The sequence below is a fragment of the Oryctolagus cuniculus genome, chromosome 17, assembly GCF_964237555.1.
Source record: "Oryctolagus cuniculus chromosome 17, mOryCun1.1, whole genome shotgun sequence".
Lineage (NCBI taxonomy): Eukaryota > Metazoa > Chordata > Mammalia > Lagomorpha > Leporidae > Oryctolagus > Oryctolagus cuniculus.
This window is the reverse complement of record NC_091448.1, coordinates 19,118,767-19,143,170: the sequence shown is the minus strand read 5'-3', so window position 1 is coordinate 19,143,170 and position 24,404 is coordinate 19,118,767. Positions and strand designations below refer to the sequence as shown.

At 61.5% G+C, this 24,404-nt stretch overlaps 1 protein-coding gene across 4 annotated transcripts in view; it reads right to left on the bottom strand.

Annotated features, from left to right (window-relative positions):
- HDAC5 (histone deacetylase 5) overlaps positions 1–24,169 on the bottom strand; it is a 36,606-nt gene extending 12,437 nt beyond the window's left edge. For 2 of the 4 annotated variants that reach the window (XM_017349223.3, XM_070060630.1), the window contains exons 1-3: positions 24,011–24,169; positions 18,984–19,193; positions 12,019–12,093 (exon numbers count right to left, since the gene is read on the bottom strand). In XM_017349223.3, the coding sequence (XP_017204712.1) occupies positions 12,019–12,093; positions 18,984–19,005 (97 nt within the window). In that variant the 5' untranslated portion in view covers positions 19,006–19,193; positions 24,011–24,169. Of the gene's footprint in view, positions 1–12,018; positions 12,541–18,983; positions 19,194–24,010 lie in introns of those variants that run through there. The other 2 variants (XM_017349224.3, XM_051825719.2) reach the window with 2 other exon arrangements.
- Positions 24,170–24,404: the final 235 nt, after the last annotated feature.

Sequence of the window (24,404 nt, the reverse complement as noted above, 5' to 3'; positions counted from 1 at the left end):
TTCTGCACCGCACTGCCCTCTCCTGTCTTCTGCCTCCCACCCAGCTGGTGCAGAGGGGGCCCTGGGAGCGGCCATGGGAAGGTGGGGTTGACAGGCAGCCGCAGGGAATGGGATGCAGGGCTGCACCCAGCCAGGGACAGGAGGGGGCTGGGAGTCAGACTGGCTTCCTTTGCTGGGTTCTCTCCTTTCAACAGTTTTATTGTAATTACCCTGAAAATGCCGCTATATATAGAGTGAGCCCAACGGCAGCTGTGCCTGGGGGAAGGGGGCTGAGAGAATGGGCGGGCGGGAGGTAGGAGGAGGAGACAGGAAAGGAAAAGGAATCAGACAGGAAGAAGGGTAAGGGCTGCAGCAGGGACCTCAGGCAGGGACCTGACTCCAGCCCCAGGGAGGGGCCCCCACCAGGGAAGGGGACAGCCTGGGGGGGGGGGCAGTTTGCTGGATTCCAAGACCCTGGCCCAGAGACCCCAGGGAGCCCAAAAGGTTGCAGTGGCTCACGGGAAGGCTGCATCTCGACCTTCTGGTCCCGTGCACTGTCCTCTGGTCACTGAATGCCACTCTCCACCGCTGCCCTATGGTTGCCAGGGCAACTGGCAAACAGCACAGCAGCAGGGAGCCCCAAGCCCAGCCCACACCCCACAGAAACCTCCGGACCACGCGGGCAGGAAGGGGAAGGCAGGATACAGTGCTGGGAAGGAGGAAGTGAGAGAGGCAGGGCCACCCCAGCTCGTTTCTTTTCCACTTCTTTCTCCAAAGAAAGCCCTCACTTTCCTTGCTATAGCCCAGGGAGGCCACGGGCGCCACGAAGATTCTCCTGTGGCAGCGGGGGCCCCCCCGGAGTCCAAGCTGACAACAGCCCCAGGGCCCTCACCACCAGCCCTCATTATGAGTGGGGAGGGGACCGGGAGTGGGCACAGAGTGGGCTAAGAGAGGCAGCCACACCCTGTCCAGAGGGACCTGGGTTTCTCCAGGGAACCCAGCACTGAACGGGTGAGGCCGTGAACGGCCGTGCCATTCTCCTGGCTGAATGTGGCCCCTGGGACTCCCAACGGCGCGGGTGGGTGGGAGAGGCTGAAGCCCGGGCAGGACGCCTCTCTGCATGCCCACAGCCCCTAATCCCCCAGCGCGGCACATTCCTCTGTGGCTTTCCTGCCAGCCGCATTGACGACTCTGCGGCCACGGGGCCAGAGCCACATCTGCAGGAGTGGCTCCATGTGGCCAGGAGGGTGGGGTCACACACACACACTCCCCAACCCATGTCCTGCCCCGGCCCCATGATGCAAAGCAGGGCTGCCGTAAGCAGCCTTTGGAGCTCTCAGGAAGGCCCCAGCCTTGCTGTAGGGTCATCTGCTCCCAGGCAGGGCTGGCCTGGTCCACGGCACTCGGATCACTCAGCCAAGCGGTGGGCAGACTTCAACCTGCTGCTCCCAGCAGGACCAGGGCTGCGGGAGCCGGATGCCAGGCCGCCTGCCCGCCCAGGGAAGGCAGGGGTCCAAGTGCTCCTGGCTCCCAGCAGATAACCCTGCCTTGGGCTGGAACTGCAGCCAGCAGTGGTAGCTTCCCCTGCAGGAGCCCTGCAAAAAGCACATAGGCCCAGGCGAGGGGAATCTCTCCCCAGGGCTGCTTCCACAGAGATGTCAGGCCCGGTGCTGCAGTGGGAGCTGTGCCCCATGGGCAGGCAGGTGGCAAGGCAGCCAGAGGGCCCTGCCACGCAGCCCGACTCCCATGCAGTGGGAAGCAGGGCCAGCTGGGAAAATAAGACCTTGCAGCCAGTACTCCAGGGGTCTAGAAGGCAGCGACCTGGCTCCACGCAAAACAGAAGGGGCCACGGTGGCTTGGCTGCACTCAGGAAAGGGAAGGGCGTGGAGTCCCTAGGATGTAACCTGTTTGGCAGAGCCTACAGTCTGCTGGCCTTGCACCCCTCGAGGGTCTGTGCCTTCTGCCAGCTTCGCACGAGCAGAGCAGGCGGCGGCAGCAGCCACCAGGACCAAGCACCTGGAAGCGGAAGTGGGTGTGTCTGGAGAGGAAGAGACTTGGCTGCCTCCTGGCAGACTAAAGGTTGCAGAACTCCTGGAAGGAGAAGTGGACGGGCAGGGGGGCAAAGAGGGCACTACGTGGGAGCTCCAAGCAAAGAGCCCACTTGAAAAGCCAGGTCGCACGCAGAGCAAGGCCCTGGGTCCTTCCCCTCCCCACCAGCCTCGCCCTGATGCAGCTGCAGGAGTCAGGAGAGGCCTCCTGCGGAGGGAGGGGGCAGGGCTGCGGGCAGGCCCAGGACACCCACCCTGCCACATACTCTGTCTTCCCAGGGACTCAGGCCCTCGCACTTCCTGGGAGTGGAGGCCTAAGGACCACACGGCTTTCTGCAGAGGTGACCCACATGGCCTCCATGGAGGAGTCTCTAGGCTGGGTAGCCAGGTGGGCAGAGCTGGACATTTCTGGTCATCAGAGAGGCTCTGCAGATACTGAGCTCTCTCTCAGGAGAGGCTGCCCTGCCCAGCTCATGGTCACAAATGGGCAGTGGTGACACCCTAGTGAGACTTCCTCCCAGGCCGCCCCCATGCCCGCCAGCCCAGGGAGGGCCTGGCTCCTCTGGCAGAGATGATGCTGACGCTGACGGGGCAACCCTCGGGACCACTGCCAGCACAGCCTCCACCTACAACCGGGCATCCCGGGAAAGGGACACTGGGCCACGAGGAGCAGGCTTTAGTGGCACCTTTGAGTACAACAGTTCAAAATAGGAAACAGATCGAGCTGTCCGCATGCACGGACAAACCTTCCTCCTGCTGGGCACACGCTACGTGCCAGTGACAAGGCCTCTCTTGGAGATGTCGTCAGCTCAGCTGATGTCCCTGTGGCACACCCTGGCCAGCCCCGGGGGGGGAAGGGGCCAGCAGCCACCCAAGACTAAGGGAGGAGAGGACCCGTGGAGTGCAGAGTATGAAACAGGGGTGTTCTGAGTCGCCTGGAATGTTGATGCGGAAGAGAAATGAGGCCGGGGCAGATAATCCCGGGATCCGAGGGGAGAGGGTGAAAGGGCCCTTTGAGATCATCTGCTTCAACCCCCTTGTGACCCAGGCGAGGAAACCAAGCTTCTTAGCGACGCAGCCCTGCAAAGGGCCCGCCAGCCACACAGCAGCCGACGGGGATCTAAACCTGGGCGTCCTGACTCCCAGCACACCAGGCTCCTCTGAACACAAACGTGTGCGGCCTGGCTCCAACGCGGGGTAGATGGCGCTGCCCAGGGGCGGGGGGAGCCTCCCTCCTTCTCTGGTGAGCACCAGGCTCCCAGGGGGTAGCCTCTTCCAGCAGCACCCCAGCCCTGGGGACCTGCCCGTCCAGCCTGGGCGGTCAGCGGCTGCCTTAACTGAATGTCTCGTCACCTCAATCTGCCCCTCGTTGGAGGAGGAAAGGCGCTTCCCCCATGCTGCCTGCAGGGCGCTGGGCAGGCGGCTCCACCCAGGACACTCCCCACCAAGCACGGCTTCCCATGATCTATTCCTGTGCTCTTGCGTGACTGGGGCGGCCCGTTGAGACTCAACAGGTCTTGCCACAGTGCACAGGGTGTTTCCACATGTGCCAGCTGGGCAGGACTCTCACCTAGCAATTTTCACAACTTGTCCAGTAACGCAAGTGAAGACACATCATGTAATGGCTAAGAGTAAGAGGATGCTGGGGCTCCAGGCAGGTGCACCGCTCACTGGGGCAAGGTGCTGGGTGCCTCCCTGAGCTCAACACAGGCACCTGTGAGATGGGAGAGGACAGAGCACCTCACCTGCCCCAAGGGTGGGTAGGCTCAGGAAGATGCACGCGGCAGGACCTAAGGAGGTGCCCGTCAGGGCTCTCATCAACGGCTCCTGACTTTGCCGTGTGCCCCAGACCCTGCTGACAATCCAGTGAAGCCTACAGACCATTTCTCAGCATTTTCTAAAATGCATAAAATACTAGGCGTAGAGGGGCAGGCGCTGTGGTGCAATGGTTTAAAGCCACTGCCTGCAGCGCCAGCATCCCATATGGGTGCCAGTTCAAGTCCCGGCTGCTCCATTTCTGATCCAGCTCTCTGCTATGGCCTGGGAAAGCAGTAGAAGATGGCCCAAGTGCTTGGGCCCCTGAACCCATGTGGGAGACCCGAAAGAGGCTCCTGGCTTTGGATCGGCTCAGCTCTGGCTATTGCAGCCCTTTGAGGAGTGAACCAGTGGGTGGAAGACACTTCTCGCTGGTTCTACCACTCTCTGTAATTCTTTCAAATAAATAAAGTAAAACAAAAAACAAACAAATAAAAGGCTTAGAATCGTGTGCAGCCAGAACCCTTGGATACTGCAGGTGCCAGGCTCAGAATCCCTGGCAGACTGACCTAAGGTCACCCTGTGACCCTGTCCCCAGTCAAGGCCTCTTCCTGAGGACCCCACACCACCCAAGCCTGAGGGGCCAGCACCTGGGGCCAGTGCGGGAGAGGACTCTGGGAGAAGCCCCCTCCTAACTCCAGCACATCCAGGCCATCTCCGTCTGCCTCCCCAGTGCCAAGAAGGGCCACTCTGTTTAGTGCAGAAGTTAAGATGCCACTTGGGTTCAAGTCCCAGCTCCACTTATGATTCCACCTTCCTGCCTATGCTTACCCTGAGAGGCAGCAGGTGTCATGCCTGCCTCAGGTGCCTGGGGCCCTGCCGCCCATGCGGGAGACCAGGATGGAGCCACCTGGGAGTAAACCCAATGGAAGATTTCTCCCTGAGTCTTTCAGATAAATCAAAGACAGGTCCCTCTGTCCTCTGCGTTCGGGCCGAGCAGTGAGACCCCTCGCAGCATTCCTTGGCACAGAGGACATGAGTTTTAGTCCTTACTCTGGGGGCCCCCAGCAGCTCATGGCTGTCCCTGGCGCTCTAACCTAAGCGCGCGCTCTCCCCAGCACTGGCGCACAGCCTCTGCGGGGAGGACCCGGAAGACCCTCGGCCTCTTTTCCCCGCAAGGCAGAAGCAGCGTGACACTGACCTCACAGAGCCCAGCAACTAGCCGCCCCAGTTCACAGAGGAGCAAAGCGAGGCCAGCGCGGGAAGCGGCTTGTTCAAGGTCGTCTGGAAAGGAGGTGGGGAACCAGCCCTTCACCCCTGCTCTTCTGACAGAAGGAGACACCCTGAGGGATGCTCCCGATTTAATGAGAAATGGAGGAAGGAACCACACTCTGTTAGGGACGTGGACGGGGCGCCTGGTCAGCCGCATGTACACCAGAGCCCAGGAGTGCAGGGGAGAAGGCAGCTGGGGGCGGGGGCGGGGGCAGGAGAGGAGGGGGTGCCCAGGAACCAGCATGTCTGAACAACTCTTACTCAGGGGCTGCGGAGGCCCAGCGGGAGCGCATCGGCTTGGGAGGCCACCTGGAGAGGCTGCCTCCCATCTCCCAGCCACTTCCAGGAAACACTCGGGCACAAGGCGGGAGGCAATCGAAGGCACACTGACCACGCGCAGGCCACAGCTGTTGCTGGCGCTGCTCGCTCCCCGCCCCCCGCAGGTCGGCCTCGCCTCCACTCCGCAGCCACAGCCCAGCCCTGAACAGCCGGCAGAGTGCCCTGCCCACCTGGCCACGTGCCATAACCCCTCGACCCGCTGGGGTTTAGACACCTGCTCCCCAGCGTCTCAAAACATCCTCTCTCTCCAGACTATCAGGCTGCTGGGAATTGGATTCGCTTCTAACTGGCGACAGCCTCCCTCCCTCTGCACGGGCCACTGCCCAGGAGGCCCACGGCCCACGGGGCCTCCCAGGGATGCTGCTCACATCCAGCGGCAGTCTGCTGCACCCCGTGACCCCGACCTCACAGCCCCTATCCAAGCAAGGTCTGAGTCACCAGAAACATGAGCTTAAAACGTTAGCTCCTGGAATGGGCATTTCTGCCTGGGTTTGACACCAGCCTCTGGCTCCCGCTTCCAGCTTCCCGCGAATGCAGACCCTGGGAGGGAACTGTGACGGCTCTGGCCTCCCACGTGGGAGACGTGGATGGAGTTCTTGGCTCCAGGCTTTAGCCAAGGCTGGGGGCCATTGTGGGCATTTGGGGAGAGAACCAAAGGATGCCAGCTCTGTGTGTCTGTCTGTATCTCTCTGCCTCTGCTTTCCAAACAAAGAAATTTTTTAAGTGTTAGTTCCTGGGCTGTCCTACAAAAGCTAAGCCAGGGGCCTGGGACTCTGCATCTGGACGCACTCCCTGGGCCATTCCCGTACAACTGAAAGCAGCCTGAGAACCGCCGCCTCTCACCGCCCCGGGGGCGCCGGCCCCCCGCCAGCTGTTACAGCTGCGAGTGGACACAGTTAATCTGATTTCCTGCCTGGCAGCTGTGCGGCGGGCAAGGGACAGCTGAGGGTCTCACAGAGAAGACGGGAAGAGGTAGGAGCAAGGGGCAGGGAGGCTGGCTGTGCGGGGGACAGTTCCAACTCTGCCCTGCGCCTTCTTCTCTTGGACAAAATCCTTGTGGGGAAGGAGTTGGCCAAGGGGCCCCAAGGACTTATAAGAAACCAAGACTCAGGCCGGTGCCGCGGCTCACTAGGCTAATCCTCTGCCTGCGGCGCCGGCACACCGGGTTCTAGTCCCGGTTGGGGCGCCGGATTCTGCCCAGGTTGCCCCTCTTCCAGGCCAGCTCTCTGCTGTGGCCAGGGAGTGCGGTGGAGGGTGGCCCAAGTACTTGGGCCCTGCACCCCATGGGAGACCAGGAGAAGCACCTGGCTCCTGGCTTCGGATCAGCGCGGTGCGCCAACCGCAGTGCACTAGACATAGTGGCCACTTGGGGGGTGAACCAACGGAAAAGGAAGACTTTCTCTCTGTCTCTCTCTCTCACTGTTTAAATCTGCCTGTCAAAAAAAAAAAAAAAAAAAAAAAAAGCAAGCAAGCAAGCAAGCAAGCAAGCAACCAAGACTCCCCAGGAGGAGCTCTCAAAGGCCAGAACTGGCTCCATCCTCTAGGAGCACTAGCTTTGGTGGCACACAGTCTGGCCTACCACGTGAGGTTGTGCAGGTTGTACACTGCACAAGGCACCCAGCTAAAGGGGAAAATGGGGCTAAAATCGAGCCCAAAGGGCCACTACCAAGCATGTACACTGGAATGAGGACACATGTACCCAGAAGGGCTACCCTATAAAAATCTGAACAAAAGAATCAACAATATGTGGATCAACAATGGCCCTACCCAGAGACCTGAGTTCAATTCCAAGCTCCCACTTATTCTGTGACCTTGGGCAAATTCCTTAGCCTCTCTGATCCTCCTCAATTATAAAATATGGCTGTTGGGGGGTCAGTGTTGTGGCACAGCAGCTTAAGCTGCCACCTGCAATGCTGGCAGCCCACATCAGAGCACAAGTTCAAGTCTCAGCTGTTCCACTCTGATCCAGCTCCCTGGTAGTACACCTGGGAAAGACGGAAAGATGGCCCAGGTGCAAGGCCCCTGCACCCACGTGGGAGACCCTTTAGAAGCTCCTGGCTTTGGTGTGGCCCAGGCCTGGCTGTTGCCATTTGGGGAATGAACCAGTAGATGGAAAATCTCTCTGTCTCTCTCTCTCTCTCTCTCTCTCTGTCTCTGTAACTCTACCTTTCAAACAAATAAAATAAATCTTTTTAAAAACAAAACAAAATAAAATGAAATGTAGCTGTTAACATCTTATTAAAGGAGATGAGAGGGGCCAGTGCTGTGGCGTAGCAGGTAATGCTGCCACCCGCAGTGCCGGCATCCCATATGGGCACCGGTTCAAGTCCTGGCTGCTCCACTTCTGATCCAGCTCTCTGCTATTACCTGGGAAAGCAGTGGAAAATGGCCCAAGTCCTTGGGCCCCCGCGCCCACAGGCGAGACCTGGAAGAAGTTTCTGGCTTCAGATCGCACAGCTCCAGCCGTTGAGGCCATCCGGGGAGACCAGCAGATGGAAGACCTCTCTCTCTCTCTGCCTCTGCCTCTCTGTAACTCTGCCTTTCAAATAAATTAAAAGAGAGAGAGAAAGAGAGAGAGAAAGGAAGAGGGGCCAGCATTGTGGCACAGTGGGTTAAAGCCCTGGCCTGCAGCACTGGAATCCCATATGGGTGCTGGTTCGAGTCCTGGCTGCTTTACTTCCGATCCAGCTCCCTGCTGTAGCCTGGGAAAGCAGTGGAAGATGGCCCAGTGCTTGGGCCCCTGCACCCACGTGGGAGACCCGAAGAAGCTCCTGGCTCCTGGCTTCAGATCAGCTCAGCTCCACTTGTTGAGGCCATCTGGAGCGTGAACCGGCGAATGCAAGACTTGTCTCTCTCTGCCTCTGCCTCTCTGGAACTCTTTTTTATTTTTAGTTTTTAAAATTAATTTATTTATTTGATGGGGTTGGCACCATGGCACAGCAGGTTAATCCTCTGCCTGCAGCGCTGGCATCCCATATGGGTGCTAGTTCGAATCCTGGCTGCTCCTCTTCCAATCCAGCTCTCTGCTGTGGCCTGCAAAAGCAGAAGACAGCCCAAGTGCTTGGGCCCCTGCACCCGCGTGGGAGACCAGGAAGAAGCACCTGGCTCCTGGCTTCAGATCAGTACAGCTCCAGCTGTTGCAGCCATTTGGGGGGTGAACCAACGGAAGGAAGACCTTTCTGTCTCTCCCTCCCACTGTCTGTAACTCTCTCAAATAAATAAATAAAATCTTTGAAAATAAAGATTTATTCATTTATTTGAAAATTAGAGTTTCACAGAGAGAGAGAGAGAGAGAGATCTTCCATCCGCTGGTTCACTCCCCATTTGTCTGTGATGGCCAGAGTTGCGCCAATCTGAAGCCAGGAGCCAAGAGCTTCTTCCAGGTCTCCCACGCAGGTGCAGGGTTCCAAGGACTAGAGCCATCTTCTACTGCTTTCCCAGGCCACAGCAGAGAGCTGGATCAGAAGAGGAGCAGCCAGGACTCGAACCGACATCCATATGGGAAGCCGGCATTACAAATGGTGGCTTTACCCATTACTCCACAGCACCAGCCCCTCTGTAACTCTTTCAAATAAATAAAATACACCTTGGAAAAAAAAAGAGAGATGAGGGAAGAAAGAACGGTACCTGACGCCCTTGTCACCTGGTACACGACAGTGTCATTAGTTCCTGTCCCACCCGAGACTCATCCTCCCCATGTTCTCGGCATCCCAACACCTGCACACACAGCCACGCTTGCAATGGCCTAAGGACACAGACAGCAACACCCAGGGAGGGCGCCAGTGCCAACCCTGAACCCCACAGCACCCCCCGACATCCACAGTGATCACACACTGACCCAGCAGCAGCCGCAGCCCGCACAGTCAGAGTCCAGGGCCCACAGAAGGGGCCAAGAACTCCTGTGCATCCTTTACAAGAATTCAAACTCCCGGGCCCTGTGGCATAGCAGGTAACGCCTCCACCTGTGATGCCAACATCCCACACGGGTGCCCGTTTGACGCCCAGCTGATCCACTTCTGATTCTGCTGCCTGGGAAAGTAGCGGAAGATGGCCCAAGTGCTTGGGACCCTGCACCCACTTGGGTGACCCGGAAGGAGCTCCTGGCTCCCGGCTTTGGCCTAGTCCATCCCTGACCATTGCAGCCATTTGGGGTACGAACCAGCGGATGGAAGAGCTCTCTCTCTCCCAGCCTCTCCCTCTCTCTGTAACTCCGACTTTCAAATAAAATCAGTTAAAACCTTAAAAAAAGAATTCAAACTTCCCAAGCGGGGACCAGGCCTGGGTAACAGTGGTGCCCAGTGGGTGCTGGGCTGTGGCAGGTCAGCCAGCTAGGTGGGGACCCCAACCACCACGGGTGGACGCCAAGATTCACCTCCCACACCCCAGGCCCCTGAAGCAACAACAGCAGAGCCCCAGGCTCCACGGCTCAGCTGCTGGGGCGACACACTGGAGCTGGCTATTCACCCAGAGGGCCGAGCCCCTGGCCAGCAACCCCAGCCCTTCCTGTAACATTCATTCATCCCAGGGCCGGGCACTATGGTAGCCGCAGGGCAATGGCAGTGAGCAAGACTCCCCAAAGAAGAAGGCCGCCCCCCAGACAGGGTTCCTGCGACTTGCTGCTAGAGGTAGCAGCTGCCACCACCCTGAAGAGCCCCTCGTCCCAACCCCTTGGGCTAGGGACGCCTGTGCGACACGTTCAGCCCCAAAGCGCATCCCTGCATCCCGGCTGCAGAGGGATCAGGAGGGGGACCGGGAGGCGGGGGAGGGGCTGGGGTGGGGAGGGAATCACCAGGCTGACTGGGCCCTCATGGCCATGTTTATCCAGGGAGGATTTTTTTTTTAACCCAAAGGTTAAAGTGTTTCTATTTGAAACGTCTATTTACATTCCAGAGTCCAAAAAAAAAACAAGGCCGCCGAGCTCCAGGCCTATATCTGTCCCGAGCCGCGTCACAGACACAGCATCAGAGCCGCGCAGGGGGAACATTCCTCGGCCTCTCCCCGAGCTGCTGAGGTGACTCACGCCTCTCCCCTGCCAGCATGGACCATGCCACCACGCAGCAGGCCGGGCAGCGGCGGGGGCGGGGGGGCCAGGGCAGGTGGGCTTAGCGAAGGGCTGGGGGAGCAGGGTTGTGGCCTGCGAGGTTCCTGGGGTCTACCTCGAAATGTGAAGAGGAACCCTGGGCCCGAGCTGGCTGCAGCTTGTAGGCTACCGAGCAGCAGGGGCGGGGTGGGATGGGCTGGCTGGTGTGGCCGCCGGTAGAGCTGCCCCCAGCAGATGCTCTGGGCGACTGTTCATTTTGCTTTGCAAGAGACTGCCTGGAGTCGCAGAGGCTGAAAGCCAGCCAGAAAGGTCCTTAGCTCAAGCTCAGAACTGGGTAGGCACGAGTGAGCGCCTCTGTGGACGCCCACCTAGTCCCAGGGGCCTGCATGGACCCTGCAGGGCTGGTCTCCACGCTGTGCCCCCACGCTAGGATGCCGCACGGAAATCCCTGCCCAGGCAGGTGGCAGGCCATGTGCCAAGGCTTTTCCAAACCCTTCCCAAAACATTCATCCTCTGACACATCCCAGTTCCATTGTAACCTTCTCCCTAGCCAGCCCTGAGCCACAGGAACCTGCAGAGGCACACACTTCCCACCTTCTAACTCGAAGCTTGGGATCCACACCCACGTAACCAGAGGCAAGGACTCCCTATGCACGGGCGCGCGCGCGCACACACACACACACACACAGTGCCAAGCCACTGCCAGGAGGGGCAGGTGGGCGTGGGTCCAGCAGGCTCCTCCCTGGAGGAAGCATCCTGTGGTGCCGGCCTGGTGGGGAGGCTGTGCCAGCAAGGCCTGATGCTGCCAACAGGTTCCTGGGAGTGAGGGAAGGAGTGGCCCGGCTCTGGGGGACCCCACCCCCAGCCAAGGGCTGAAAGCATTGCTGCTGCGAAGGCAGCCGGGGAAGGGGCCATCCTGCAGCCAGGGCTGGGGGTCCGGAAGCCCATCTGAGCCAGAGCAATGCCTCTGCATCCTAGAGAGGTGGGGCTGAGGCCAGGCCCGGGGAGAGGGGAGACATGGGGGAGCCGGGAGCCGGGGCAGCCGCGCCCCCCGCACGCCAACCGCCAGCCTCTGTGGAACCCCCCACAACCACACAGCATCTCCCCCACAGTGTCCGATCCTCAGACGCCGCCTGACTGGGGACCTGCTGAAATCACTGCACTCGACCCTCTACCCAGCACAAACCAGCCGAAGCAGCTGGGTCGCTTCAGCGTCTTCCCCTGCCCCAAGCTGGGGAGCAGGCAGCCTGGAGCCAGGTCTCTGGCCCACTTCCTCCCCCTTGACCGTGGTGCCAACTAGGCCAGGAGCCTCAAGTAATCCCCAGCCCCCAGCAGCTGGGACAGACCCTGCCGGAAGCCAAAGGGACGGGAGGGATGCAGCGTGGTGCAGCTGCGTGGCCCGGGGGAAGGCAGCCACCTGTGAGCACCCTGCCCTGCCCCCTGCCGAGCCCCACGGATGCTCACCGCCACCCTCGAGAGAGCCTGAAGCAGGAGCCCACCTGGGCAGGGCTCAGAGCCAGCTGCTCTGCCTCAGGGACCAGGATGCCCAAGAACAGAGCCCAAGGAGGGCGCCGAGGCACTCACCTGCCACGGGGATGCTGTGCAGAGGAGTCCGGGGCAGGATCTCCAGGGCTGGTTCCCGGCCTGACATGCCATCTGCTGAGAAACAGGATTCCGTCTCGTAGATGGTCTGCAGCATCTCCACCAGCCCCTGCGCCTTGGGCACCAGCAGCATGCCAGGGAGGGGCCGCCTGAGGCGGGGAGCCGATGCGGGGAAGGTGCCGGGTGCGGTCTGCACTGCTCAGGGGCTCCCTGAGGCCACGGCTGCCGGGACCCGCACTGTGGGGAGGCGCCTCATCCGGCCTGGGCGCTCCTAGTGGTGGCAGGGGCAGGAGGGGCCCCGGGGCCCTGGAACCGTGGCCTAGCTCTCCCCAGAGGGGCGCCGACCACTGGCGCGTCCTCAGTTCCCAGGAGCTGGGGTCTGGCTGAGCACTCAGGGGACAGGAAGAGGAGCTCGTTGGGCAGACGGGCTCTCTGTGTTCCCTCCCAGCCCCGGGTGACAGCTCTGGGCCTGGCTCCCTGCTCCTCCTTCCCGAATGAGCCGCCGGCAGCTGGCAGGAGACTGAAATAGCAGTTGGGGGAGGGCCCTGTCTATAAATAGGTGGAGCATGCTCAGGGAGCCGCCGGCCGGCTGCCAGGAGCCCGGCCTGGCGGAGGCCCCATGGGGGAGGCGCGTTCCACCCCAGGAGGAAGCGCCAGGCGAGGGGGATGGGAGCGGGGGAGAGCCTGCACTCAGGGCCAAGGCCAGGGTACTCGGGCGTGGGCTGGGAGCAAGGGGCTCGATCAAGAAGTCAGACTTGGTCTGGTCCTGCCACCCAAAGCAGGAAAAGAAATGGAAGGGGCTGGGAGAGACTGGCAGACACCCGGCCACCTGGCCTAACCTTGCACCTTGCCTGGAGTTCTCTCAACAGCTGCCTGGGGATTTGTTTAACTTTTGCCCTCCCCACCCCCTCAACCAGCAGGGAGCCCCCTGGACAGCCAGACACTCAATGGCAGCTCCCTCCGGTCCTCTCTGCAGTGCTGGCCTCCAGGGGCTGCCTCCCAGGGGGCAGGGAGCCTCGTATTGGGCAGGCCTCAGTCCAGGCCAGGAAAGGGGACGGGGACCAGACAGCAGCTGCCAGTTCTCAGAGCACAGGAAGCACTTCCCTGGCAGCATGTCGCGTGCGCTGCTGGGAGCATCATACACATCACCTAATTTATCCTGCATGATGACCTCGGGAGTGAGGTACAGGTAGGGAAACCGAGGCCCAGAGCAATGAAGTCACTCATCCTAGGTCACATAGCTGCTTACACAGGGGGCTGGGACATCCGGGGTGCAAAGCTGAGCTCTAACCACCACACTGCACTGCCTCCCATGCAAGTTAATGCACGTAGCTGGCCCTGGGTTTCCCGGAACAGGTCCGATGATCCCCACACCCAAGGAGGAAATGATTTGAGGTTGGAGCCCTCCAGGAAGAGTGAAGAGTCCCCCCTCAACCAGCCTCGGGCTGGCAGAGCAGCCCCTGTTACTTGGACCCTGCTGGGACCTGGGGCCATGGGCCTGCCCTCGCCACTGCTGGCCTGCCTCACCTCCCCAGCTTACACCTCCCACTAGTGTAGAGATCCCACTTGGCCTCCTGACCTCACTGGAGCCTTTTAATAGCCTGGTTATTCCTGGGTCTCTATCCCCCTCCCCCTTCCTGATGTCACAGTTGCTATTTTGGAGCCCTCTCCTGGCCCCTCCTTGCCCCCTACTCCAGGCATGGAGCCAGGGACACCTGTCTCTGGACTGAATGACCTCACCCTCCTGTCAGAGCCTGGGAGAAGCTGGCCAGCCAAGGACACGGTGGCCATGGTTCCTGGGGCCCATCTCCTTGACCGGGACGGCAGATGGGCCTGCCCTGGAGAGCGGAGGTGACAGAGGGCAGGCTCTCTGGGGCCCTAGACTGGCGAGAGTGCCTATGCTGCTGGGGTACCTGGGGGCGGGGAACCCATCGGGGGTCTGGAGCTGCAGCTTCTCAGCCAAGCAGACCCTGGAAGGATGAAGGGGAGCAGTGCTCCCCCGGGGGGCTGGGCTGTGGTGGACACCCCACGGTGGGCCCAGGGACCTCATTTACCAGCCCCTGCCCTGACCTCATCCTGGCCAAGCAGGCCTTCTCAAGGGGAAGGGAAGGGACGGCCGAGGTGCCCACTGTGGGGCGGCAGCAGCAGACTCGAGGGAGAGCAGAGAGCGTGGGCACCGGCCGCTCCCAGCCAGGACTCCACCTACCCCCGCTGGGAGCAACCAGAAGGGCTGGCTGGCCCTGTCCTGGCTCCCTCTGCCTGCCCCAGGCTCAGGAGAGTGGCAGCAGGGCCCTGCTCTGGAGAAGAGGAAGTCGCTGGTTGCTGTGACTTGAAAGCAGAGCCCCCAGAGCCTGGGCAGCCTGAGCCCCAGGGAGAGGACCCCTCGCTTAGCAAACACTCCTGTGAGCACCCACCCGATCCACGGGCACCCAGAGGTGGCTGGAGCCAGCTCCCAGGACCACAGAGGTTCCCGGGAGGTGGGAAGGGAAGTGTCAGGCACAGCCAATCCTCAATGCAATTCCCAGAATTCTCAAGGGGAATAGGCAAGGAAGCTGGGGAGGGGACGGGGCGCGTGGAGGGTGGGGGGGGACAGGAGTAGGGCAAGCGTCTTTCTTTTTTTTTTTTCTATGATTCAGATGATGCAACAAAGTCAACCTGATGTCTAACCTCAACCCTTCCTGCTAAAGCCTCTCTCCTTAGGCTCTCAGGATTCCTCGTCTTCTCTGTCCCTACTCATCCAGCTCTCCAAGGGGTCAGCCCACGCACCCACGCAGCACCCACGGCACATGTCCTCCCCAGCCTGCAGGGGCGCCAACCCCTGCCTCAGAGGCTGCATTCTGACCCCACAACTCTCAATCTGGAGGAGAGGAAGAGCTTAGTGCTGGCTCCCTGAGCTCTCCCAGGCTCCCATGTGCTGGGTCTAAAGGCTGGGGTGGGGCCCAGTGGAGGAGAGCAAGTTCTGCTCTGTGCATGGTCAGAAGATGAAGGGCTGGGGCCTGCATGTGGCACAGCGGGTTGGGCCGCTGCTTGCGACACCCGCATCCCATATCGGAGTGCCAGTTCGAGTCCCAACTACTTGGCCTCTCGATGCCTCCTGGGAGGCAGTGGAGGATGGCTAACGTGCTTGGGCCCCTGCCACTCATGGGAAACCTGAATGGCTCCTGACGCTAGCCTGACCCAGTCCTGGCTGTCATGGCCATTTAGGGAGTGAACCAGAGGATAGAAGATCTCTGTTTCTCTCTGTCACTCTGCCTTTCAAGTAGATGAAAATAAACTACATTTGTAGGAAGCTAAGGGCTAACCCAGGAGCACCGTGCTGGAGTAGGAGACGCCAGCTGCCCCAGGGCCCAGGAGGGAGAGGCCTGTCTGCCCCCTGAACCTAGTGGTGCCAGAGCCGGTCAGCACCGGCTGTGAGCTAACGTGTGCCAGGCCCCATACAAGGTGCTGGCTGAGCTCTCTCCCTGGAAGCCGGGCCAGGAAAAACGTGAACACCTACTCTGGCCTCTCCCGGTCCCCTCACTGCTGAGCCTGCCTCCTCCAGTCACCTGGTTCTGAGCCCTCAACCCCTCTGGGCTAAGGGAGAGGGAGAGGAAGGGGAGCAGACCCCACGCTGCAGCGGTGCGCAAGGTGTGCTAGGGGCATCCAAGGAGAGAAGGGAGATGGGGGCCCCCTCGCCGACCCCTGCCCGAGCCAGCGCTGACCCACTTTCTCCTCCTCAGGGCTGGCTGCCGGCCCTCCCAGGGGCTCAGCAGCAGAGCCCCAGGCTGGGAGACAGGACGCCGAGGTTCCCGGCTCCACCCCACGCCCATGCCCCAGTTTCTTTGGTCACCCAGAAAGGAGGGTTCAGTGCCCTCCCTCCTGGGAAAAGGAAGAAGAGAAAGTGGAGAGGGTGCTGGGAGGTGCTGGGCAGGCAGGTGTTGTCTTGAAGCCCGCCTCCCACGCCGGGGCCCGCTGCCGCCCAGACTAGCTAACACCCACTGCCTGGCTCTTCCCTCTTCTCTGGGCAGTGGCACCCGATGACCAGCGTGGGCCCAGCTCTCAGGTCCCAGGGCAGCTTCTGTCCCTCCTCCAAGCCCACTGCGCAGAACACGCAGAAACAAACAATTCCAGAAAAACAAGCACGGGCTCGGTCCCCTCCTGCCTGAAAAGGCGGCCGAGCTCAGCGATGTCACCTCGGGGACACAGGCAGCCCTGTCCGTGGCCTCTGTCCCTAGGCCCGGGCCGGCAGAGGTAAACCGGGTCAAATGCTTTCGTGCAGCCCAGCCCAGGGGAGAGAGGGTGGGCAGCTCAGACTCCAGGGGACACCCCCCCAGCAGCGCCTGCTCTTGCTGACCTGTTGCTGTTGGGGCAGGGGTGGAGCTCCCACGCTCGCACCTCTTCCCGCACGGCCGAGCTTGCCCGTGACATTCAGCAGGGCTGTGTGGGGAGGAGCTAGATGAACAGAAAACCCTCCTTGCTCAGCTCCGTGGCTCTGGCCCCAGGGGAAGGCGCAGTGAATGCTACAGGAGGCAGGGCGAGGGTGGGCAGTGCTCAGGACCAGGGCACCCAGGCCCTGGAACCAAGCATTGCCAGCAGTGCTGTCTCCATCCCCGGCCCCAAACCTCTCTTTCTTGGGGCGCTCTGCAGGGTGTCCGCAGGGAAGTGGACACCCATGTGCTCTGCCTATAATTCATGGTTTCCTTTTACTTCCGTGGAGTCCCAGGGCACATGTTTGCAGGCTTCTGCCAGGCGCCGGGCACCCGCAGCCCCAGCCCAGAAGCCGGCACGAGCTCTGGGAACGGCAGAGGCTGGCTGCCTCCCTGACCCACAGCAGCCCGAACCCCACAACTGGAAGAGCCCGTCCCCAGGCAAACGCTGGGAGAAGCACCTCAGGGGGGCAGCCTCAAGCCAGGATCCCGGTTCTGAGGCCTCCCAACAGTGCTAAAAGGAGGTTCCCAAACCCCAGCCCCCTCCTTTCTCTCCCTCCCAAACACCAAGCAGACAGCATCTCCCCCTGCTGGGGGTAGCCGGAAAGCCAGCCAGGAGGCAGGGCCAAGTCCATGGCCCCACGCGGTCCATCCTGGGCAGCAGGGCAGCCGCTCGCTCCGGGGGCCACCTCCAGCTACATCACACTCCTGCCAGCTCTGGCAGACGACCTGCAAGGGGGACTCAGCTCAGTAGCGTCTGGAAAGGCAGCCAATAACTTCCCCTACCCTGGGTTGATGATTAGGACCTTTCACTGCAAGGGAATGAAGCCCCACAGCTAGGGAACATCCATCACGAGTCACCAACAGAGGCCTCTGGGCAGCTGCTGGGCCCCTGCCAAGGCTGAGGCAGGGTCTACAGATGGATCAGCGTCTCAGCTCCGAGAAGGAGCAGCTGGCACGGCTCGTGCCGTCAGACACTTGGACCTGCGAGGGGCAGTGTCCGGCTGAGACGGGCGACACACTGGTGACCACTCCCCAGGCCTCTCCTGCCCTTTACCTCAACCAGCCTAAGAGGAGGAGAAAAGCCAGAGCTGGACAACAAAGCTGGCACAGCCAGGCCTCCAGGGCACAGGCAGGAACCCAAACCCGGCAGGACAGACAACGGGGAACAAAGTGGAGGGCACCCCGGGTGCCTCCCGGGCACCACCTGCATAGCTTTCTGCAGGCAGGTTTCCCACCCTGGCCCCGAGCCCCTGTCCTTCAAATTTAGACAGGAAATGTCCACCCACCCTTATGGAAAAAGACGTGGGGGTGTGATGAGCTGTGGCGGGTTCAAGTTGAGCAAGATGGACTCTGCCCCCTTTAGACTGTGCAGAAGGAGACAGCCCGAGAGAGAAGGCAGTCATTACACTGACCACACTGACCCATGACCCTCCTGGGAAACTCCTGAGGGTCCACTCTGGCCACTTGGACACATCCCCGAGGGCACAGGTCCAGAGCCAGCCTCACATGAAGCTGCCTGGGTTCCTACCCACAGACTATTTGTGGCAGCACTGGGCAGGGTCCCAGGAACGGAGGGGAATGGGAAATATCACAGCAGAAGACCCCAAATTAGGAATCCACCATGGGGCCGGCGCTGTGGCATAGAAGGTTAAGCCTCTACCTGCAGTGCCAACATCCACTCCCAATCCAGCTCCCTGCTAATGCACCTGGGAAAGCAGCCGAAGACGCCCAAGTCCTTGGGCCACAGCACCCACGTGGGAGACCCAGGAGAAGCTCCTGGCTCCTGGCTTTGGCCTGGCCCAGCCCCAGTGGTCGCGGTGGTCATTTGTGGCCATCTGTTGAGTGAACCAGTGGATGGAAGACCTTTCTCTCTCTCTCTCCTTCTCCCTCTCTCTCTCCTTCTCTCTCTGTATCTCTACCTTCCAAATAAATAAATAAATCTTAAGGAAAAAAAAGGAATCAGCCATATCCTGGGCCCAAGTGGAAGACGGACAGTCCACCTGGACTCAGAGGAGCGCCAAGGCTCCTCTGTAAACAGCCCCCCTGCATCCCAATTCCACACACCCAGGCAGAGGTTAGGGCCCGGGGCCCTGCCCATCTCCACGAGGATTAAACAGTAAAATGAGAACACAGAGAAACAGTTCACCAAGAGAGAAGCCACCACCACCAAAAGGAAGCTGGACACTTAGCTATGGCATGGAAATTCCTCCAACATCATCCCGGGCCACCCAGAGAGAGCCAGGACCCGGCCTCCACCCTCAGGCCTGCCTCGGCTAACAGCGCAGAGCAGAGCTGGAACCCAGGGCCCCCAAGTTGAGGGCAGACACACGGCAGAATCACACCCACGCCCTCCCAGGGTCCTGAGCAGCCAGGGTGACCTCATGGCACGTCCTTTTCCTGCAATGCTGCTCCACTCCTGACCCCTTGGTTCCTTGACAGCTCAGCACTGAGCGTCCACAGGCCTGCGCGGGAGACCCACACGGCCCCGTTGCATCCGAGCGGCCCCAGGGTGCTCTCCTCCGACCTCCCCGCTCTTACCCGACTCGTTGGGAGAGTTCATGCCGGCTGGGGCCCGCAGGAAGCTGGCGCTGGGGGCTGGGACGGGAGGGGGTGGAGCTGCGGTGATGTCAAGAGAGACAGACGATAACAGACAGATGGACGGGACGGGAGCCCGGGGCCGCCGTGCCTCTAATGCCCATCCGAGGCCATCCTTCGGGGCGAGGCAGTCAGGCACTCAGAACGGCAACCCTGGGGAGAGACGGAGCAGGGTTAGAGGCCCCCAACTCAGGAAGCTGAGAGTTGAAGGAGACCTTGGAGCGCGGCAGCGTACACCTGGGGCCGCGCAGGAGGACACCTGCCCCGGGAATGAGCAGAAGCAGCTTCCGAACTGCAGAAGCCTCTGGTGCCCAATAGGAAATGGCCATGGTGGCCACACCCAAACAAACTCCTTTTCAAGTGAGAGCGTTCGTGGTCAGGCGGGGAGATCTGACAGACTCCCAAGGGAGCCCGACACGGGACCAGGGTGCACTGAAGGCCAAAGTGCAGGGAGGTTTCCAACGGCCCTCCCTGGCGTGGTGGCCGCAGGGCTCACGCGGAGGCCCTGGAAGCGGGCAGGGGATCCCAGCCCCAGCAGCCTGAGCTGGCAAGAGCCCTCTTCTCCCAACGTCCTGACCTTTGTGCTGCCAGACCCTGTCTTGGTCCCTCCCCACTCCACCCCCAACCACCCCCACTCAACACTGGCTCAGGGCACAGGGTTTGTTTCCAGGAACTGGGAAAGTCAGAGACATTGAGGATCCAGCAGTCCCGGCCTGCAGGGTCCAGGGCCCAAGCCCAGGGCTCTGTGCTCTGTGCCAGGTCCGGTCTCCACAGGCATGAAATCCAGCCTGCGACTTAAGCCATGGCTTGACACTTGCTAAGCCTCTCCCCACCACCCCGAATAAGGGCCTTTTTTTCCTACTTGAAACAAAGGCACCCAAGTGGATGAGGTCAACATAGGAACAAGAGAGTCTAGGACAGAGCCATGGGCTCGCCAACTCCTGCAGCCCTCCCCCGCCCCAGCCCCGGCCAGTCCTCAAGCCTCAGACACTGTGTGTGCACCCACCTGGGCCCATCCCTGAACAGCCCAGATCCACCCAGACATGATCTCATTCATTTGCTTCCAGATGAAGGCAGGCCCTCCAATACCAGTGGCAGGGAAGGATCGGAGGAGGCTCAGAGCTGCCTGAGGTTTCAGCCCTAACTCTGCTCCCCACGCCGGGAACAGGCACTCAGCACTGCCTCCTGGCACGATGAATTCTCAGTGAGCCATGCACTCTCATCCAGGGTTTGCAAGGGTGCTGAAGGGGCTGCCTTGCTCTGGACAGGCACAGGTGTGGAGCAGGACCAAAGAAACTGTGCAGGGTTGGGGCTGAGCTCAGGAATGTGGCAGGTGGGGCTGATGCGCTGGCAGGGCCCGCGTGGGCAGGCAGCTCTGCCCGTGCCCACACCAGCGCTGGCGCCCAGTCCTGCTCACACCCTTTCCCGTGGGCTGGGGAACACAGGTTCAGAAATTCCCACGATTCCCAGCAGCCCAAGGAAGCCAGCCCAGCTCCCTCGGTGGGAGGTACCGCCATGGCAGGGTGCTCAGAAGGGGCAGAGCCCAGTGGTATGAAAAGCAAGCGCAGCTCAGCCCCCAGCCCGCAGGCGCCTGGCCCACCCACCCTCTCTCTGGGTGGGAAGGTGTTGACCCTCACCCTCACCCGCTGGGGAGGAGAGCCGGGAGCAGTTCCTGGGCCCAGGACTTGCTATGCTCTCTCCCCACCCTGCGGGGTTTGCGGGGACCCTTGGGGCCCCAGCCACCGGTAGCAAGTCTGCCAACAACACCCCCACCAAGTCTCCCCAGAGAACAAGAGCCACCGGCCGGCGCGGCCTCCCTGCAAACAAAGCAGCCTTCACGGCCGGCCCGATCAGGACAGGCAGAGATTCTTGTCTAGGGTGGGGCACGAAGGGGAGAAAGGGCAGCCTGATGTTTAAAACCTGAGCTCTTTGTTCCCGCCTCGGCCAGAGAAACTTGCTGACTGCGGGGCTACGAGGGTCCTGGCAGAGAGTGAGGGCGAGGCCGAACCAGCGGGCAGCCGGCTTCCCAGACAGACCCCCCACCCCCCGCCAGGGCCCTGCCCCTCCCGCCCCCCCCCCACTCTTTTCTCCTCACAGACCCCCATCCAGTAACTCCAGGACCCAAACTCCCCTTCTCAAAACGCTGCCCCACCGGATGCTGGCTTTCCAACAGTTCCCTCCAAGTCAGGTGTCCCGCGGAGGGCCGCGCTGGACCTGGACTCCACTACCACCGTGCCACCCGCTCCCAACACACCAGCCGGCGCCTCACAGGAGGCAGGCCCAGGTCCTGCGCTCCCAGGCCCCAGCGGTGGGAGCGAGTCGTCTTAACCAAACTGGAGAGCTGCAGATTGCTTCACTTGCTCCAACAACTTTGCCCAAAAGCTACGGGAGCTCAGATACCCCACACAAAGACACCGAGGACCGGGCACCTTGGCCCCTCCGACCGTGGCCCCAGCCTCCAGAAGCTTCCACTGCCCACGGAGCTATGCAGGGGGACTGACTTGGCTGTCCAGGCCCAAAATCAGGGAGAGGGGAAGGACATCAGAGGAGGAAAAAAGACTCCGGGCTGACAAATTCATTTTTGCAATCGGCCCATTTCTGTTTGTCTGCTCAGACGCAGCTCCAGGCATCTGCACAAGCCAGATGGAGGAGGCTGCTATTTCTAGAAAAAAAAAAAAGGGGGGGGGGTGAGAGGGGAGCAAGGGAGGAGGGGGAGGCAGAGGGCAGGAGAGGGGTCTGTTTGCCCTAAAACCTCAGGCAGAATGATAGCCCCTCACCAGCAGGATCAGACAGGGTCCCTATTCAAGAAAGGGCTGGGGCTGGAGCTGGGGTGAGCCAGGGTGGGGGAGAAGAAAGGCAGAGAAAGTTGAATTAGCCCAAGTCGGCTACAATAGGCCCCTCACGGGCTGCTTCAGGTTTTCATTCATGAGCAGCCACAGTGCTCCAAAAATGCCAAGAACCGCCCCCCTCGCTGTCTCTCCCGCACCCCCCCCCAGCAGGAGTGCGTCCTCTAGCAAGCTGGCTGAGCCTGATGCCGCGTTCCAGACATCCCTCCTGAAAGGGATGTGAGTAGGAAGAATTGATTATTAAAGAACAGCTGGTACTTCAGCAGCGACTGCACTGCCCCCCGCTCCTAGAGCTGATCCCCTCCCCGCCATGGAGAACACAAATGACCCCCTCCCCTCCAGGCCCAGGCCCCATTTCCAAGGTGCCACCCCCTAGGGAAGGGAAAGCAAACCTTTGTCTCGGCAGCTACTTGGGGTGGGTGGGGCCAGGGATACTGCTGCCCCCTCCAAATTCCGTGACCCAGCAGAAGGGACAGGAGGATGGACTGGGGCAGAAGGGGAGGCTGGCACAGAGCCAACAGTTCCCACCCGTCCCTGGAGGAAACTATACCTGCGGGGGGGCCCCAGTGCACACACACTGCCAGGACAGGGTGGACGTGCTGGGGGCCCACGCCTCTCAGGGACCCCGACCTGCCTTCTAAGACAGCCCAGATCCAGGCCCAAGTGGAGAGAGAGGGCAAAGAGAAGGTTCAAGGAAAGCAGAGGAGGCAAACCAAGCTCTCCCTCAGCTCAGGGAGAGGAAGGAGGGAAGACCGGAATGAACAAACAGGCAGCCCCAACATGGCTCACTCACCATCCCCGGCCCAGCCCAAGCTAGCATCCCCACAGCCAGTGCTGGCTCAGGGGCCCTGGTGCCCGAGACGCGGGGTGCTGTGGACCCTCTCTCCCTTCACCCTCAGAACCAAGAGGAGGCCGGAGCAGGACCCTGCCCCAGGTTCCAATCCTGCAAGGCAGCCCGGCCAGGGGTCCCTCTGGCCAAGACTCCTTGATCTCCCCTCCCCTGCCTCCTTTTGTTCCTCTGCTCTGGCACGGTGCTCCCCTCCTGGTTGGACCTTGAACCCTAAGACCACCGCTGCCACGACCACCACCACCACCCCCTCCCTCGGCTCCCAAGCTAACTGCAGGTCCCAGAAGCCCAGTGGTCACTGTCAGAACAGTGGGTCCCTTTTGCACCCCTTCCCAGAGACAACTGTCGTTAGCACCCTTTCTTCGTAGGGACACACCTCATCTCAGAAGGCCAAAGGTGATCACCTCCTCCCCCAGGTGAAGCACCCACCTCCCCTGCCTGCCCCCTAAGACTCCCAGGTTAATTCCCCATCACCAAGCCAGTTCTCACCTTCCCCGGGACCCCAGGGATGGACGGGGTAGTGAAGCTGACTCCCCCAAGTTAACAAGGCACTGGCTGTGCTCTGCCTCCACGCCACAGACCCAGGATGTCAAACGGGGGGCACTTGGCCCAGACAAAAAGCCCGGAGGTGGGGTGGGGGGAGCTCCATTTCATTTCCTAGCTGTCTCTCCCCAGCTCCGGGGCGTCAGACAGGAGAAGAGGGTGGAAACTAACGCAGGAACGCCTCACCGACCAAGGGGTGAGAACAGGGGGAGAGAAAAGTAAGGTGGGCTCCGCAGTCCCCCTCCTCATGCACCAAAGTCAAGGGCAGAAAATCGAGAATGCGTTCTTAGCCAGGGGGAGAAGCGCTGCGGGTGGGCAGCGCCCCTCACCTCAAAGTACCAAGGGATGGGTGTCCAGCGAGGAGGGGTCTGCAGGGAAGCCAGGTGCAGGCCTCAAGTCGCCCCGCAGCGCAACGTGCCTCGCCAGACAGGCAAGCAGACACCCCGGCCGCTCTCCGGGCCACTCGGGGGCGCGGGCCGCGGGAGGGCGGGCCCCTCCCTTACCTGCAAGGAGGGCACCCCTGCACGGGAGGGGCGGGGAGGGGCGCGCGAGCAACCCAGAGGCCGGGCGGCGCGGCGGGCGCTGCTCCCGGGGGGCGCGGGGAGGAAGGCAGGGGGCGCGGAGCGCGGCGCGCGTGTGGGGAGCCCGCGGGCAGCGACGGCAGGAGGAGAGGGCGCCGCCTCGCGTCCCGCGGGCCGGGGGAGACGGAATCGGGGCCGGGGCGGCGCGCTCACCCCCTGCGGCTCGAGCTCCGGCTTCGCGGGCGGCGGCGGCAGCAGCGGCGGCGGCAGCAGCGGCAGCGCCTCTTCGACGGCTCCTCCATCTTTGCGGCGGCTCCTCCGGCTCCGTTCGCCGCCGCCACCAACAACAACATTCGGAGACGTCACTCCCGTCACGTGACCCGACCCGGAGCTAAAAATAGACCCAGACCCCCCCCCCCTTTCAGCCACCACCAACCCCTCCCCTCCCTCCCGGCCCTCCCCGCCAGGCGGGGCCAGCAGCGCCACCGTGACAGCTTGTTAAAGGGCCAGGACCCAGGAAAGAGTTGGGATGGGGAGGGGGGTGGAAGAGATGGGCTCTGAGCCTCCGGAGTGGCGGTGCCAGGGGCGCTACAGGGGCGGGGCTGAG